General features: G+C 48.3%; 1 protein-coding gene across 1 annotated transcript in view; it reads right to left on the bottom strand.

Annotated features, from left to right (window-relative positions):
- The window catches only part of PLCG2 (phospholipase C gamma 2), a 171275-nt gene that overhangs the window by 89516 nt on the left and 62589 nt on the right, over nucleotides 1-19170 (bottom strand). The window contains exons 3-6 of the mRNA XM_066348717.1: nucleotides 14607-14750; nucleotides 12051-12144; nucleotides 11297-11344; nucleotides 1368-1452 (exon numbers count right to left, since the gene is read on the bottom strand). Coding sequence (XP_066204814.1) covers nucleotides 1368-1452; nucleotides 11297-11344; nucleotides 12051-12144; nucleotides 14607-14750 — 371 coding nt within the window. The remainder of the gene's footprint in view (nucleotides 1-1367; nucleotides 1453-11296; nucleotides 11345-12050; nucleotides 12145-14606; nucleotides 14751-19170) is intronic.

The following is a 19170-nucleotide window of genomic DNA, read 5'->3' as shown; positions in this document are numbered from 1 at the left end:
GATCTCCATAGCCAAGTTGACACTCTATCCGTTGAGCCACTGGCCAGGGCCTACAAGTCATTTTTTAAAGTGCAAGAAACCAAGCTGTTAGAACTGAATTCCAATCAAGGCTTGTCTCGTTTTGCTTCATGGCTTTGGGCAACTTATGTGACCCTTTCAAACCCTCAGTTTCTTCATCTGTAAAATAGGAGAAGCACCACTTCCTACCCTCTCTGGACTTCCCTGAAACTGCACTAGATAACATCAAAGTAAGGCCTGCCCAGTACAGGCTTGATGAAGAACAATATTCCAGCTGAGTAGAAATCAACGGTAAATGCGTCTCCTGTCTCTCTTCTCTTCTTTCAATGCCCCCCCTTCTCTGATTTTTGTCTTTTTAATTCAGTTGGAATGTTGGGGGTAAGTCAAAAGATGGGTTAACTCAGGCGTCCCCAAACTGCAGCCCCCTGAGGCCATTTATCTGGCCCCCGCCACACTTCCGGAAGGGGCACCTCTTTCATTTGGTGGTCAGTGAGAGGAGCACTGTATGTGGCAGCCCTCCAACGGTCTGAGGGACAGTGAACTGGCCCCCTGTGTAAAAAGTTTGGGGACCCCTGGCATTGCTACAGAAAACTGAATGAGGTTTTTGGCTGAGGAATCCTGTGACAGGTTACTGTTGACTTGGCCATGTGAGCCCTCCAAGTGGGATTACTGAGAGTCTTGCTGGGTTCCCTGACAAAATTTGGTGTGTCTCTTGGGCCAGACAGAAAGAGTGCCTCACAATATCCAGCCTTACAGCATTTTAAAAAGCCCCCACCTATTCTACCCTACACTCCATCACCCCTGGAGAGACTTTACTTACCCCTGATCTACCAACAGTTTAACTGTACAAGAACATAAACAAATTAAATTATGGGTGGAAGGAGGGGTGGGGGGGGGGGGAGAGTGGGAGGACTGATAGGAAGTAAGGAGAAGGTCAGAAAAGAGCCAACTCGGACAACTACACTATCAGGACTTGCTTACAAAATGCCACATCCCTGGCAACCTACATGAGGAATCTTTCAAAATATTTCCCAAAACAAACATTTGTTCATAGTACTAGAAAGAAAACAGGCTGGCTGCAGGATGGGGAGGGAAAGAGAAAGTTGGGCTGGTGAAAACATTTCAAGTCAAGCAGCTCCGCAAACACGTCTTCATGGAGGACGTCCTCCGCTAGGGCTGAACATGGTCCTAAGACCTTCACATCATCCATCTGTCGGCGGTAAGACAGAGTGGAATCTGGAGGCGAAGGATGTGCTCGGGCACCTCCGCACAGCTGAAAGGCACGTAGTAGCTTCCCAGGAGAGGCGCAAGTAGCCCTGAGTTCATAAAATCACCCAGCTGAGACTTACCACAAACTTATCCTTCAGGAACTTGGCACTGTTCGCTTTGAAGTTGACCAGGGGCAAGATGGTCTTCAACTCCCGGAGGCTGATGCTGCAAGAGAACCCCCATCTCCGTCAACCTTGAGGGGCTGCAACAGCGTAGGTTTGGCTACTCCCGTCAGCTACCAGCTCAGGCAGCCCACCATGACATGACCCATCAGTGGATGTTAAGTGAGCACACGAGAACTGGGTTAAGGTTGGGGTGACACCTTTACGTGCAAGGTTGATCTCCACCCTGCAGGGATGGCCTGGAAGCCGTCGTGTAGGAGATACAGTGTGGGCAGAACACGCTGTGAGATGACCAGATAACCTCTGCAGATAGGAAATGTCACAAAGTTCAAACCAAAGAGAGGTCACTGAGGGCCAGAGAGGGGGAAGTAAGGGGAAGGGCAGAGAAGCACCTACTATGTGCCAGGCTGCCCTGGGTGTCATCCAGTCAATAATGTTACCTAACCCTGCACCGCAGTCAAAACCCCAACACAGTGTGCATTACTGACTGCCGGGGCTCAGAACGGGCAATGTGGGGGAGCGGTTGGGGGTCACTACTCAAGGTCAGAGCTGGGTGGCAGCAGAATCAAAGTCCAAACCCTACAGTCACTTGACCACAGCACAGCGATCTTCAGGAATATATGCCTCCAGGTCTGCCTGTCACCACCACAGCTGACGGCCTCTGGGGAAGCAGCGTGAATGGTGGAGGGTCAGGGGCATGAGATCCAGTACCGTGTGAGCTGCAGAGCTGTGTCCCGCAGAGACAGAGAGGATGGGGGAAGGGGACACTGGTGTGGTCAGAGAAACTGCTGTGTTCTGGAAACGTCAGATTGGTCAGGGACTGTGCGTGGCCAAGGAAGGAAGCCTGCCCAGAAAGTGGGCAGGAAATGACCCAGTTTCCCAACACTGTCAACTTGGCCTCTGCCAGTCCGTCTGGAAGAAAACAGCACATTCGTTATACTCAGCAACTGCCGCTGGAGATGACCAAGTGGGACTCCTGGCCACCTAGTGTCCCCACCTCCAGCTTTATGACCTCTAGTCTAACAGCCTCCCTGCTGTCAGAGATGTTTACCTGCAAGATGCTTCCCAACCCCCCATGACTACCGGTTCAGCACCGAGGGCTTCCCAGAGAGTGCTGAGAGTGACAAAGAGCCTGGCAGGCCAGTGGGGGCTGGCCGAGACCCCTTTCTGACCCAGCGCCTGGCATGCCCAGGGGGGAGCCTGGGGGAGCCTGTGTGTGCCCCGGGGGGGGGGAGCTTGGGCCTGCCGGGGAAGCCTCTCCATGCCCAGGGGGAACCTGCTGTGCCCAGGGGTAGCCTCTGCATGCCCGGGGGTGAGCCTGTACGTGCCCAGGGGAAGCCTGGTGGGGGGAGCCTGGGCGTGCGGGGGAGGGGGAGGAGCCTGGCGTGTGGCCTGTGCGTTCCCAAGGGGAGCCTGTGTGTGCCCGGGGAGAGCCTGTGCATGCCCGGGGAGAGCCTGTGCATGCTTGAGGAGAGCCTGTGCATGACCGGGGAGAGCCTGTGTGTGCCCGGTGAGAGCCTGTGCGTGCCCGGGGAGAGCCTGTGCGTGACCTGGGGAGAGCCTGTGCATGCCTGGGGAGAGCCTGTGCGTGCCCGGGGAGAGCCTGTGCGTGACCTGGGGAGAGCCTGTGCGTGCCTGGGGAGAGCCTGTGCGTGACCTGGGGAGAGCCTGTGCGTGCCCGGGGAGAGCCTGTGTGTGCCCAGGGAGAGCCTGTGCATGCCCGGGGAGAGCCTGTGCGTTCCCAAGGGGAGCCTGTGTGTGCCTGGGGAGAGCCCGTGCGTGCCCGGGGAGAACCCGTGCGTGCCCGGGGAGAGCCTGTGCGTGCCCGGGGAGAGCCTGTGCGTGCCCGGGGAGAGCCTGTGCATGCCTGGGGAGAGCCTGTGCATGACCGGGGAGAGCCTGGCGTGTGGCCTGTGCGTCCCCGGGGGAGCCTGTGTGTGCCCAGGAAGAGCCTGCACTGCCCGGTGGGAGCCTGGGCGTGCCCAGGGAGAGCCTGGCGTGTGGCCTGTGCGTTCCCAGGGGGAGCCTGTGCGTCCCCAGGGGAACCTGTGTGTGCCCAGGGAGAGCCTGCACTGCCCGGTGGGAGCCTGGGTGTGCTCAGGGGGAGCCTGGCAAGGCCAGGATGAAGGGATTGAAGTGGTGGGGGCTGGGGCTGGCGCTGCCAGACGAGGCAGGGGAGGATCTGGCCGAGCTGTTGGCCCAGCGGAGCTCATCCAGAAATCCAGAACTGAGGGAGCGGTCAGAGGCCCCTTGGCAACCCAGAACTTCTAAACAGAGACAGGGTCTAAAAACCTTCCCGTGCTGAAGAATAAAGAGACTGGGAGCTGGGAGCCAATGCAGCTGCCTGGGAGCCAACGGAGCAAACTCAGGATCCAGGGACAGGAGCATCTCGGCACCACAACATCGGAGCCCACCTGCTCACCGGACAGTGAGCTCCTAAGCCCCCAGGTAAAGGGGGGACCAAAGAGCCTCTTTGGGCTCCTGTGCTGGGGCCTCACCACTCTACCCCCCACACACACCTACCTCTTCCTCATCCCCCCACTCTGGGTGTAGGGGTCTGTGCTGCACAGCCTGACCCCGACCTAGGACACTGGTTACCCAGCGGCTACAGAGATGAACCCTCCCTGACGCCCCGAGCCTGGACCAACACCTCCCCCACCCACCCCCGCTTCTCAAAACAATAATGACAATAACATCTGTTAGTGTTTGTAAGAGAAGCCTGGCACCGTCCAAGCACTTTTCACATGCTAACCCAACGAGCCCCCACACCAGCCCACTAGCCCTAGGAGGCAGAAACTATTCTCTCTCTCTTTCACAAATTAGGAAACAAAGGCACAGTGAAATCAACTAATTTGCCCAAACTCATACAACCAGTGTTAGAGCTGAGATTCGAACCCCAGCGCTGCCCAGAACTTTCCACAAGGATGGAAATGTTCCGAATTGGACTGTCCAAAGCAGTAGCCACTGGAAACCTGTGGCTGTGGAGCACTTGAAATATGGCTCATGCAACTAAGGAACTGAATTTTTCATTTCAGTTCATTTTAACCCATTTACATGTAAACAGCCACATGTGACTAGTGGCTAGTGGTCAGTCAGAGAAGCTCTAGAAACGTGCACTGAGCAGAGCCCCTGGACCAGTAGTATCTGGGCACTGATAAGAAATGCAAATTCGCCTGACCAGACAGTGGCATAGTGGATAGAGCATTGGACTGGGACGCGGAGGACCCAGGTTCAAAACCCTGAGGTACCGGCTTGAGTGCGAGCTCATCTGGCTTGAGCATGGGCTCACCAGCTTGAGCGCAGGATCGCTGGCTTGAGCATGGATCATATACATGGATCAAGCCCCATGGTCGCTGGCTTAAAGCCCAAGGTTGCTGGCTTGAGCAAGGGGTCACTCGTTCTGCTGTAGCCCCCACCCCCCAGTCAAGGCACATATGAGAAAGCAGTCAATGAACAACTAAGGCGGCACAACAAAGAATTGATACTTCTCATCTCTCTCCTTTCCTGTCTGTCTGTCCCTATTTGCCCCTCTCTCTGACTCTGGAACTCTGTCTCTGTCGAAAGAAAGAAAGGGAAGAAAGGGAAGAAAGGGAAGAAAGGGAAGGAAGGAAGGAAAGGAAGGAAAGGAAGGAAAGGAAGGAAGGAAGGAAGGAAGGAAGAAATGCAAATTATTAAGCCCTGGCCAGAGTGCCTAGTGAAGCAGAATGTCTGCAGGGGAGGCTGTGCACACCTGTGTCTAACACCCCCCAGGTGCTGAAGCCACAAGTATTAACCCCGTGAAAGCTACTCGTATTCCTGTTGAAGCAGAAAACTAGACCCACACACCTGCCTCCCACCCCTTCACCTTCTGAAGGCTCAACTCAGTCTCCCCCCATCCTTGCTAAGCCAAAGAAACACAGGAGTGCACTGGGGCGTATGCAGATTCCGTGCTATGTGCCAACGGGCCAAGGGCAAAGGGGAAAGGGGAGGGAAATGCCCAGGCCTTGGGGCTGCTGCCCCTTCAGGGGACTCCGGCGCCTGTGAGCCTCACACTGGAGAATGCAATTCCAGGGACCCTCATGGGAGCTGCAGGCCTTTCTCAAGGGTATTTTCACCTTATGCACTGACCTTAGAACCTAATTCCCAGATAAGAGACAACTAAACTCAGGAAGGGGAAGTCTCTGGAAATCTAGCTACGGTTACACTGTTAAAACATTTGCACCTTTGACCCAGTCTCCCAAGGCCTGGAAATGTCAGAGGGAAAGTTTCCAAAACTAGAAGGTTCCGTTTGCCCAAAGTTATGTCTAGGAATAAAAAGGGAGGAATTTCGTTCATCCAACAAACACTATTAAGACCGAACCAGCAAGATCCCTGAGCTCGGGAGCCCAGCCAACATAAGCAACAACAACAAAGAAAAGACATAAGGAAAGCAGACCACGTCTGCCCGACGGGGACCAAGGAATCACAGCACAGAGGCCGAGACTCCTTCAGTGACCCCAAAGTGCTTCCCATGAGGGTCACACATCACAGGTTCACTTCAAACACAATTCTGTGACAACGGGAACATGAAAAACTGGACACAAACTAAATAACAAACAAAAAGCAACTTTTCAAGCCAAACAGCAAATTCCTATTGGTTGAATGATAATGTAACGTTCCTGAAGAGATGCAATGAAATGGAGTTCTTACAGTTTGACATGAGGTGAAAATTGTTCAATCCTTCCCTCCTTTAGTGAGGGTTGGATTTGAGTTCTTCCCAAAGAATGGAGGGTGGGCTAAGTTGGCCAGGTAACCAAGGTTGACGCCACCACTGACAAGCCATGTTGCCATGTTGAATGTATGCTCCTCTTGATATCTGTTAAGTACCTTCACCCCTGTGATCGTCTTCCCCAAGACCCACCACTTCATCCTACCCATAACTCCAGTCTAATTATGACGGAAACAAAGTGATGGACATGCTACAAAACACCTAAGAAGTACTCCTCAAAACTGTCACAGTCATTAAAGATAAGAAAAGACTGAGCCAGTGTCACAGACCAGGCGAGGCCAAGGGAACAGGACAGCTAAGTACATATAATGTGGGGCCCTGGGTTGGATGCCAGAGCAGGAGAAAGACGGGGTGGGGAAAAAATAAAAAGAAGGAGAAAACACTACAAAGAAAGTTTAGAGTTTAGTTAACAGTCGCACACCACCAATGTTGCTTCCTCCGTTTTGACAAATATACTATGATAATACATGATGTGAGCCTCAGGAAAAACTGAGCAAAGGGGGATATGGGAACTCTCTATACTTTACTTTCAATATAAAATTATTCCAAAATTTAAAAATTAAAAAACATCTAAGAACACATATATAGTTATATATTAATATATAAGAGCACTAATATAAGCATTAATATAAGAGCACTAATATAATTATATATTAATAAAGAAAAATGACCAAGGAAGCAAATAAAGTTGTGGAGGGAAGAAATCTACTGAAAAATATATCTAGAATTAACAGTGCTTATCATTTAATATAAAATTTATACAATTTTTTTCTAGTTATCAGCATTTCCAAAATTGTCTATAATGAACAAGAACAACTTTCACCATTAAAAAAAAAAAAGTCCATGCGCAGCTTCAGACCATATCGAAGCACCACCCGACCACCTCCACAAGTGACACACTCAATGGGCACACTCAGCAGCACCCGAGCCCTGCTGATGTAAGTCCCGCTCTGTGGGGTGGGCCCCTGCACAGCTGATCCCCCACAGTAGTCAATAGTCACAGCCAGCCCTTTCAGCTGATCAGCCTGAGGGTAATTCCCTCCCACTCACATGCCAACAGCAATCAAGGCTCAACTACAACAGTAGGGTATACACAGCCCACACACGGGGTGGAGGAAAGGTACACCTGGAATGCCCAGCTTAGGTGACTGGGAAGGCTGTGCCACTGGACCCTACAGAACACCTACTGCATAAGGCTACTCTACCAAGACCGGGAGATGTGGAAGCTCTACCTAATACATAGAAACAGGCCCTAACCAGTTGGCTCAGTGATAGAGCACTGCCCAGCATGTGAAACTCCCAGGTTCAATTCTCGGTCAGGGCACACAGGAGAAGCGCCCATCCGCTTCTCCACCCCTCCCCCTTTTGCTTCCCTCTCTTTTTCTCTCTTTGCCTCCTGCAGCCATGACTCTATTGGAGCAAGCTGGCCCCGGGTGCTGAAGATGGCACCATGGCCTCCACCTCAGGTGCTAGGAAGAGCTTGGTTGCTGAGCAACAAAATGACGCCCCAGATGGGCAGAGCATCACACTCTAGTGGGCTTGCCGGATAGATCCCAGTCAGGGCACATGCAAGAGTCTGTCTCTGTCTCCCCTCCTCTCACTGAATGGAAAAATAAAAAAGAAAGACAAGCACAGGGAGGTTGACAAAATGAGGAGACAAAGAAACATGTCCAAAATGAAATAGAACCTAACTCCAGAGAAATAACTAAACAACATGGAGGAAAGTAATCCACTAGATGCCAAGTTAAAAACACCGGTTCTAAAGGGAAAGAGATTGGTGAAATTATACCCACATAACACAACGTTATAGAGAGCAGAAAAGCAAATCCTGGAGGGAAAGGGGGAGGGCGTTGTGGGGAGTGGGGAGAGGGGGATGTTGTGGGGAACACGGGGGAGGGGGGGATGCATTCGGGGGGACACTAGAATCTATGTAAACACAATAAATTAAAATTTAAAAAAACAAAAAAACACTGGTAACAAGGATGCTCAATGAACTTAGTGAGTGAGACAGACCTTCAACAGCATAAAGGAGGACATGGAAGCCCTAGCCAGCTGACTCAGTAGATAGAGCACCGGCCCAGCGTATGCTGGTTTGGTCTCCGGTCAGGGCACACAGGAGAAGCGACCTTCTGCTTCTCTCCCCGTCTCTCTCCCCTTTCTCTCCCTCTTCCCCTCCCGCAGCAGGTGTGGCTCAATTGGTTTGACCACTGGCCCCGTTGATTTGGGTATCAGCCCCACTTGGGGGTTGCCAGATGGATCCCACTGAGGGCACATGCAGGAGTCTCTTTATCTCTCCTCCTCTCACTAGAAACAAACAAACAAACAAAAAACTAAATAACCATTTTTAGGTCAGCATGGGGAAGAGGAGATTTTTGCTTCTGCCCAGCTTTCAAGAGCACAATTTAAATAAATAAATAAATGGTAATGTCAAGTACTGATGGGTGAGCCTCAAACTCTGGTGCCACACTTGACAAGTTATTTAACTTCTCTTGGCCTCAGTGTCCTCATAAAATGGATGGAAAGGCATCTCACGCACCAGTCTGAGAGCATTCCATCAGCATCTATAGGGATGTCAAGGGCTCGGCACCATGGCGGCTGCAGAGCAAGCGCGCAGCAAATGCCAGTTGCTACCATTTTGTCTCTCGAGCTGTTGAAAATGAAAGCTGGTGCTCAGGCCAAGGAAAACACTGGGGGCTGGGCACTGCCCGAGCAGCACCAGCTTAGAGCTCGCCTCCTGGCGCCTTGAGTCTTTCTTTTGCTTCTGTTGCTCCTTTGTTTTCATTCGGGAAATGCCATCAGTCGTGGGCTACAGGAAAGGTGGGGAAATTGGCAGAACAGAAGTCAGTTGCCCTTTCATTGGCTCCCTGGTCAAAGTTCCTTTTGAGAAACTCCCTCGGGGCCTCATAGAACCACAGGAAAGGTGGGATTTTCCACATGTCGACAAACAGCGGGGCTCTGCCCACCAGACATGAGGCTGGAGAGAGGAAACAGTAAGTAAGCAAGGAACAAGGCATTAAGTCCAAACATAGAGGTCCTCCCCACTGAAGGCTCTCCATTAGCTGATAGAAAGATGGATCTCTGAGAATGACCTGCAAGAATCCATTCTGAGCAAGAGAGCCATTTTCTGACCACAGAAGATGGAGAGGAACTTCACAGGGAAATCGACAACCCCGCACCACCACCGCATGAAGAGAGAGCCCAGGAGGCTCCATCTCTCACCCCTGTGCCAATCTCAACTATGAGTCACCCAAGCCACAGAGAAAGGGAACACTCATAGGAAGCACCACCCCTGGGGCTGAAAGAGACCAGTGTGTACCAACTCCTCCAACGCAGGGACCACATCTGATCCACCTCTGTAACACCCGCGCATGGCCCAGGGTGTGGGACCACACAGTACATACCGGGTGAGAGGAGGACGGTGGGAAAGACAGATGGACAGAGGGACGTGGACTTGGCTGCTGGCTGACCTAGCAACATTACTAAGCTTTTCAGCACTTCATAGCTACTGTTTTCACAGCAGGCCGTCAAGTGTGTGCAGAAAGAGTGTGGAAGGATGCCCAAACTCTGAAATCAGCAAGTGACAGGGGACAGGGGCCTGACACAGAGATGCCTCAGAGGTGGGAAGACTTTCAGGAACAAGAGGAAAGGTTGTAGAAGTCAGTTTTTGCCTCACATATGATACTGACATATCATTTTTTTAAGAGAGAGAGGAAGGGAGAGAGATGAGAAGCATCAACTCGTAGTTGTGTCACTTTAGCTGTTCACTGATTGCTTCTCATATGTGCCTTGACCAGGGGAGAGCCAGCCCAGCCAGTGATCCCTTGCTCAAGCCAGCAACCTTGGGCATCAAGCCAGTGATCTTTGGGTTCAAGTCAGCGACCATGGGATCATGTTGATGATCCCACATTCAGGCTAGAGGAGCTTGCACTCAAGCCAGCAACCTCAAGGTTTCAAACCTGGGTCCTCTATGTCCCACGTCAATGCTCTATCCACCACCACTGGTCAGGCTATACTGGCCTTTCCTAATGGAGGGAAGGAAACACATGTAAAAACTGACAGATGGTCAGATGCAAGGCTTATAATGAGACAAGGATTATAACGTGCTCAGCATAGTGCCTGGCATGCTCAATAAATGGTAGTTTTTATCATTACATTACTAGTAAGAACTGGGTCATCTATAAGAAATAATGGGCAAGAGGATCTTCAGCCTCACCCATAAAGAAAGAAATGCAAATTTAAGCAGAAGTCAGTGGCTGCCTCTCACTCACCAGACCAACAAAAGTCAAAGTCCAGGGATACGGGACGCAAGGAGACAGGAGCTCTCCTGCACCAGGGTAGAAAGATACATCGCTACCACCTCTCTCAACAGGTCAGACCGGAAAACACCTTGCTGCTGGGATTCCTCTTCTAGGACGTCATCCTGCTCATACCCTCCTCACACAAGTTAACAAAAGGTGTCTGGACCCAAAGGCCCTCTTAATAGCATCATTCACAACAATAAAGGACCAGGGACAACTCCATGTCCATCAAGAAGGAACTGATTTCTCACCAATCAGGAAATTATGCCACCTTCATCCAAGGACAAGCCGTGTTGGTTACAAAAATGTCTGGCAGAGAGCATCACGTGTGCTGACAGGGGACTACTCCAAGACGAACCCTTGAGTGACCAGGTTAAGCCCACTGAACTACATGTTATCACGATGCCATCTCTTGTCTGCCCATCCGTGAGAACCAGCGCTATACAACTTGCTTTACTTCTGTATGGTCAATCTCTCCCACCACAAAATAAGGGCAGGTGCCATGGTGAGCCTGTTTCTCCCCAGGACACAGATGGTACACAAATGCGAAGGCAGAAATGATGTGGTCCAAATGCTCTGTGGCAGAGAATCTGTCTCTGCGATGGCCTCAAATTTTCCACTGGAATGAGTCTCCACACAGGGCGATTTTGTTGCCATCCACCACCACCCCCAGCACCCAGCAAGGCGTCTGGCTCATAGTAGGTTAAATCTGACCTCCTAAAGACCTTTCCACAGTACAAAACACACGATCCATCCAACCCCCTTGGAACATTTAAAGAAAGGAATGAAAATCAGAGCCCACCAGGGTCTGGAGCAAACCACAAAATGTGAACAAATCTCACCTGTTTCTTCTGGTTTGATCCACTGAATAAATCTGCTTTCTTAGCCAACTGGGAAGAGGGTTGAGACAAAAGAAAGAGCGAGAGACAGAGTTAGAAAACAGTACCAGTCTGAGTGCTATGGGGCAGCGACATATGGGAACCAGGAAGGGTTTTCCAACTTTCTAACTTGGAAAGCAGCTCCCTCCTTGTGGTCAAAACACGCAGCTGAGCCACGAGGCCCCGTGAGCTCATGGAGGTGGAGGCTGTTTTTCTTTAAGCTGGCGATTCCCTCTGATGGTGTCCGTTAATCCCCAAAAAGCTGGTCAGGAAAATGGTAGAAATCGAAGGGTTCTGGTTTACTGGGGGGGGCAACAATCCACACACCAGTCCCAGTCAGACACTGACCAGATAGTCCTGAGTGGCAGGTGGGAAATTCTGGACCTTGCATCTCACTGCCCTTTGATGAGTCAGCAAACACCTCCTAACTCCTTTAAGAAGGAAGCCTTCTGCCCCCTCCCCCAAAAAAACACAACACCAGCACAGGTTTCTGCCTCAGTTTCAATGCACTTCTCACTCCAACAGGCCAAGGCCCGCCCTCTGAGAGAACCTCTTCTGTGAGACACCGGAGAGTCCACAGCCACTATTGGGCACCCACCGCGTACAGGACACTCAATGAGTCTCCAAGACGAAATGACTCATTTCCTTCGCCCACATTGGCTAAAGGGAGCAGAATAAGTGAATGAGTGGGTGAAGATAAGCAGGCAAAAGCCAATACCTCTCAATGATGGTGGGTGTGGACGCACTCATCACTTCTTGATGTAAGATTTTCAAGCCAGAAAGCCACTTGGTTGCATCTTCCTTAGAGTCAGCTGGAGAGGTGAACAGGAACAGAAATGCTGTGTTACACCCTAGGAAGACCACTGCCTCCCCGCCTCCCCAGCCCCATTCAGATCGTGGGAGAAGCCAATCTGTAGTTTAGCAGGAAGGCACCAAGAAGGCATCTCCTTCCTAACATCGTGGTTCTTGACCTGCTCTTGTCTGAGATGAGGCCACATGCCCATGATGAGCCATCTACAGCCAAGGTGATAAGTAGGCAGTTGTTTAAAAAAGTGTTTTAGCTTTTAACCCTATGCTAATAAGACACAGAGTCTGGAATAACTTGTACCACAATCCTGAGCACCCTCAACATTTCCCGTTTCCAACCAAGGCCAGAGAGGGGGTGGGAAGTAGGTGCTGCTGAGGCCCAGGAGGGCAGCAGCAACAAGCGGTGCTTAAGAGCCTGACATTCCGCTTGTTACTTAACCCCTCTGCGCCTCATTTCCTCATCCGTGAACCAGAGCTAGCAGTGCCAACACCTGGCTGAGTTATTAAACATCTCCTACCCACCGGGTATCTTGTTAGTCCAGACGAGACCATGCCTGCGCTGCTGCTCTCATTCTTCCCGTGTGGATGAGGAGAAAACCAAGGCTAAGGTTCAGAGAGCTGTCCCAGAGCCAGTCAATGAGAAGCTGGGACCTGAATCTAAGTCTGGCCCATCTCTCTGCTGGACTCTGAATTCCAGAGCTCTAGAAGAGGGACCCTGGAGTGGGACAGACGGGTATCCTGGGCTCCGAGTCTTGCTTGGGTTCTCATGGTCTTCCTACCAAGAACAGCAGCGAGGCTCAGGCTCAGCCTGAAGTGGGGCTAAGTGGACACAGCTCAGGAGGTCCACAGTCACAAGTCCCTCCTCTCCTGCCCATCTCTGCCACCCACCCAGCTCATACCGTGCATCCGACACACACTCTTCATTCCCCACACCCAGTTTGCTATTTCCTTCCTCCAGATCCTAGTATATATATATATATTTGCAACACCCTCTCCCTGGACCATCCTCCCTCTCCCCCCCCCAACTCTTACTGATACCTCAAAACCCAGTTTAAAAGTCACCTGCTCTGCAAAGCCTTCCCTGGAATTAGACACTCTGTAGTCTTCAGCACACTATATTATACTTGGACTATAGCTCTTATCACAGGGTACTGTAAGTTCCTATCCACACGTCTGTCTCCCAAAGAGATTATGAACTCCTTAAGGTCAGCAACCGTCTCTTATCCATCTTTACGGCCCCAGTGACTAGCTCAGAGCATATACTCAAAAGATAATGAAAAAAATGAATGACAAATTAAATCAATGACAGCTATTTGAGCCTAACTGAATTGTCCGAACCTTGCTCACGGTTCAAAGCCTCCCCCCACTTTGGTCTACTTTTAATACAACTTATTTTCTCTCTCATTAGTCAGATTGTACAGAGAGCCCTCAGGCAGTAAGTTCTAGAATGGGACCTGAAGGGAGCTCCCAGATTCTGCACCTGAGGAAAGTTCCTGGGCTCCTTCACAGCTCTCCTGGGCTCTTGGAGGCCTCTTGGGCTTTTTGGTGGATTCAAAAAAGAGAATTTGCCTGACCAGGCGGTGGCGCAGTGGATAGAGCATCGGACTGGGATGTGGAGGACCCAGGTTCAAGATCCCAAGGTCGCTAACTTGAGTGTGGACTCATCTGATTTGAGCAAAAAAGCCCACCAGCTTGAACCCAAGGTCGCTGGCTCGAGCAAGGGGTTACTCGGTCTGCTGAAGGCCCGCAGTCAAGGCACATATGAGAAAGCAATCAATGAACAATTAAGGTGTTGCAACGTGCAACAAAAAACTAATGATTGATGTTTCTCATCTCTCTCCATCTCTGTCTATCCCTCTCTCTGACTCACTGTCTCTGTAAAAAATACATAAATAAATAAAAAATTTTTATAAAAGAGAATTTATTGGGTCACGTAAATAGCATGTTCCAGGGCTTCAAGCCCGACTGTTCAAATAGTGCATCAGGGCTCAATCTTTTCTTTCCACATAGCAGGCAACTTGGTCTCTGCTCCTTTAGAAATCTCACCTCCAGATATATGTCTATGCATGTGCATATATGCACACATGCAAGTGTGTGTGTACATGTGTGCATGTGAGTATGCGCATGCTCACTTGTGTGAGACATAAAATTTCAGGACAATTCCTTCAGATCAGTCCTTCAGACCAACCTGCCTTTAGGTCTCAGCATGAGCCAGGCTGGCCCTTAACGTAATCTTACAGCATCTCAGGGAGGCCAGCACTGTGATTCTCCCCATTTCACAGCTGAGCAAACAGCAGCTCAGAAGGGTCAAGCAGCTGGCCCAAAGGCACACAGCTAGCCAGTGGCAGAGATGCCCCCAAACACACACCAATAGGAAGGGTACATGCAAGCATCCTACTATGAAAGAATGTCCTAAGAAGGAAACTGAGGCACAGGGAGGAAGAAAAGCACCCAGACGTGCACCCACCTGCTAAACTGAGTGTGCTGAGGACGAACTGGGTCCCATACAAGATGGTGAAGCAGCAGTCTTCCTTCTGGCGGACTGCTTTAGCACGCTCAAAATCCTTGGAGTTCTTCCCCGGGCGGATTTCCTTTATCTCCATGATATCCACTAAAAGAAAGTTAACACAAACCATTAGAAGCCAGAGCTCACTACCTCTGAGGATGCAGCCGCACACCTACACCCCAGACACACAGCCCAGCACCTTCGTTCCCCAGAACGAACACGAGCTGTCCCACTGCCTCACCCTGCCCAAACTGCGGGATTGTGTGCAAATAAATAAAATGCTTATTGTTTTAAGCCACTAAATACTGTGGTAGTGCCTGACCAGGCGGTGGCGCAGTGGATGGAGCATTGGACTGGGATGCCGAGGACCCAGGTTCAAGACCCCAAGATCTCCAGCTTGAGTGCGGGCTCATCTGGTTTGAGCAAAAGCTCACCAGCTTGGACCCAAGGTCGCTGGCTCGAGCAAGGGGTTACTCGGTCTGCTGAAGGCTCACGGTCAAGGCACATATGGGAGAGCAATCAATGACCAACTAAGGTGTCGCAATACGCAATGAAAAACTAATGATTGATGTTTCTCATCTCTCCGTTCCTATCTGTCTGTCCCTGTCTATCCCTCTCTCTGACTCTCTCTGTCTCTGTAAAAAAAAATAAAATAAATAATAATAATAAATAAATAAATAAATACTGCAGTATTCTACAGCAACAGTAACAGAAACAAAGAGGAAGGTTGACCCTGCCACAGAATGACTGGTGAACTGTGCTCTGTTACAGAGACAAACTTGACTGGTCCCCCCCCCCAGCCACACCCCCCTCCAGCTTTTTTTTTTTTTTGTCAAAAAAGCACCTTTCTCTGGGATGAACCCATCCCACATGCTTCAGATGATGCTGATCCACCCCTCTTAACTTCCCACCACAATAAACCAAAGAAGGGTCCAAGGGTCCTAAGAAGGACAAGCTGCCCACTCCAGCACAGTGATTATCTTAGGCACGAGCACATGGACCAAGCAAGGCCCATCAGAATCCTCCTGGGACTTATTTGGCCAGAGCTATTTGTAAATTTCTCCCACTGCTGCCTGGCTGCTGAACAGGAGTCTGGGGAGCAGAGACCATGTGGTCTGACGTGTAGAATGGAAAGGCTGAGCCCTGGAGCACTATTTGAATGGACCCTTGGGTCCAGGTGGATTTGAAGCCACTCCTGCACTGGAACATGCTACTTACATGACCCAAAAAATTCTCTGTTTTCTCCTAGGTTAGTGCAAAATGAGTTTCTGTCCCTTGCAACCAGAAGAATCCTGTTATATACATCTCAGTGCTTGCACTAAACAAAGGAACAGGAAAGAGAGGTATTCCTGAAAAAGAGAGAGGAGGGAAGACCTCAGCTTGGACCTTGGATCAAGGGAGAAGACAGACGAAGTCTGGAAGGAGAACAGAGGCACGTAGAGTCTGGGCTGGAATAGCAGGAAAGGTGCGTGGTCATCCACAGACAGCAACAGGAGTGTGGGTACAGAGAATGAAATCACAGAAGAGAGGATGGAATGGATTGAGATTTCTGCTCTCTTACCAAGGATTTAGCTAGACTGAAAACACTCTGTGGAACCAGAGTCGTGAAGTGACGTGAGAAGACTTTAAACAGCATCTGCTCTGCGTCCTGGGTGGGATGTTGGTTACACAACTCTCTACGTGTGATAAAATTCTGTAGGACTGTTCACAAGCACAAAAACAAAACACAAAACAAGTGTATGTGAAAAATGGTGAAAACCAATTAAAGTCTGTAGTGTATTTCATAATATTGTAGAGTGTCAATTTCCTGGGTTTGATAACTGTGGTTATGAAAGATGTTAGCACTGGGGGTTAGGCGGGGGAGCTGGGTGAACAGTGCACAGAAACTCTGTGCTATTTTTGCGATGTCGGCAGGAATCTGAAATTGTTTCAAAATTAAAAGTTTTTTTATGAGTTCTTTGTATATTTTGGATATTAGGCCCTTATCTGAGCTGTTGTTCAAAAAGATCATTTCCCATTTAGTTGGCTGTCTGTTTATTTTGTTGTCAGTTTCTCTTGCTGAGCAAAAACTTCTTAGTCTAATGCAGTCCCATTCATTTATCTCTGCCTTCACTTCTCTTGCCTTTGGAGTCAAATTCATAAAATGCTCTTTAAAACCCAGGTCCATGAGTTGAGTACCTATGTCTTCTTCTATGTACTTTATTGTTTCAGGTCTTATATTTAGGTCTTTGATCCATTTTGAATTACATTTAGTACAAGGGGATAAGCTGTAGTCGAGTTTCATTCTTTTGCATGTGGTTTTCCAGTTTTCCCAGCACCATTTGTTGAAGAGGTTTTCTTTTCTCCATTGTGTGTTGTTGACCCCTTTATCGAAAATTATTTGACCATATATATGTGGTTTTATTTCTGGACTTTCTATTCCATTCCATTGGTCTGAGTGTCTATTTTTCTGCCAATACCATGCTGTTTTGATTGTCGTGGCCCTATAATATAGTTTGAAGTCAGGTATTGTAATGCCCCCAGCTTCACTCTTTTTCCTTAGGATTGCTTTGACTATTCAGGGTTTTTTTATAGTTCCATATAAATCTGATGATTTTTTGCTCCATTTCTTTAAAAAATGTCACCAGAATTTTGATGGGAATTGCATTAAATTTATAAATTGCTTTGGGTAATATGGCCATTTTGATTATATTTATTCTTCCTATTCAAGAACAAGGAATATTTTTCCATCTCATTGTATCTTTTTCGATTTGCCTTAACCAGGGGTCCCCAAACTATGGCCCGCGGCCCCCTGAGGCCATTTATCCAACCCCCACCGCACTTCCAGAAGGGGCACCTCTTTCATTGGTGGTCAGTGAGAGGAGCATAGTTCCCATTGAAATACTGGTCAGTTTGTTGATTTAAATTTACTTGTTCTTTATTTCAAATGTTATATTTGTTCCCGTTTTGTTTTTTTACTTTAAAATAAGATATGTGCAGTGTGCATAGGGATTTGTTCATAGTTTTTTTTATAGTCTGGCCCTCCAATGGTCTGAGGGACAGTGAACTGGCCCCCTGTGTAAAAAGTTTGGGGACCCCTGGCCTTAACAATGCATTGTAGTTTTCGTTATATAGGTCCTTTACATTCTTTGTTATGTTTATTCCTAGGTATTTTATTTTTTTGTTACAATGGTGAAGGGGATTTTTTTTTTTAGTTCATTTTCTAATATTTCATTGTTGGCATATAGAAAGGCTATGGACTTTTGTATATTAATTTTGTATCCTGCAACCTTACTGTATTGGTTTATTGTTTCTAGTAATCTTTTTGTGGAGTCTTTAGGGTTTTCAATGTATAGGATCATATCAACTGCAAAAAGTGATACCTTTACTTCTTCTTTTCCGATATGGAGTCTTTAATTTCTTTCTCTTGTCTGATTGCTCTGGCCAGAACTTCTAGCACCACGTTAAATAAGAGTGGAGAGAGTGGACAACCCTGTCTTGTTCCTGATTTAAGGGGAAAGTCCTCAGTTTTATGCCATTTAATATGATGTTGGCTGATGGTTTATCATATATGGCCTTTATCATGTTGAGATATTTTCCTTCTATACCCATTTTGTTGAGTGTCTTAAACATAAAGTTGTGTTATATTTTATCGAATGCCTTTTCTGCATCTATTGATAAGATCATGTGGTTTTTGTTCTTTGTTTTGTTGATATGGTGTATTACCTTAACCATCCTTGAGATTCTGGGATGAATCCAACTTGATCGTGATGTATTATTTTTTTACACTTGATCTTAACCAAAAGGCCGAGAAGTGATGTATTATTTTTTTAATATGTTGTTGTATTTGATTTGCCAGTATTTTGTTTAGTATTTTAGCATCTGTATTCATTAGAGATATTGGTCTGTAGTTTTCTTTTTTTGTGCCGTCCTTGCCAGGTTTCAGTATTAGGGTTATGCTGGCCTCATAAAATGTGTTTGGAAGTATTGCTTCTTCTTCAATTTTTTGGAAGACTTTGAGTAGAATAGGAACCAAGTCTTCTTTGAGTGTTTGATAGAATTCACTAGTAGAACTGTCTGGGCCTGGACTTTTATTTTTGGGGAGGTTTTTAATAGCTTTTTCTATTTCCTCCCTGCTAATTGGTCTGTTTAGGCTTTCTGCTTCTTCATGATTCAGTCTAGGAAGGTTGTATTGTTCTAGGAATTTATGCATTTCTTCTAGATTCTTGAATTTGGTGGCATATAGTTTTTTGTAGTATTCTACAATAATTCTTTGTATATCTATGATGTCTGTGGTGATTTCTCCTCTTTCATTTTGGATTTTGTTTATACGAGCCCTTTCTCTTTTTTCCTTGGTGAGTCTTGCCAAGGGTTTGTCAATTTTGTTGATCTTTTCAAAGAACCAGCTCCTTGTTTTATTAATTTATTTTATTTTATTTTTTTTATTTTTTTATTTTTCCGAAGCTGGAAATGGGGAGGCAGTCAGACAGACTCCTGTGTGCGCCCGACCGGGATCCACCCGGCATGCCCACCAGGTGGCGATGCT

This window comes from Saccopteryx leptura, chromosome 9, assembly GCF_036850995.1.
Source record: "Saccopteryx leptura isolate mSacLep1 chromosome 9, mSacLep1_pri_phased_curated, whole genome shotgun sequence".
Taxonomy (NCBI): Eukaryota; Metazoa; Chordata; class Mammalia; order Chiroptera; family Emballonuridae; genus Saccopteryx; species Saccopteryx leptura.
The sequence above is the reverse complement of the archived record's forward strand: the minus strand, read 5'-3'. Positions and strand labels throughout refer to the sequence as shown.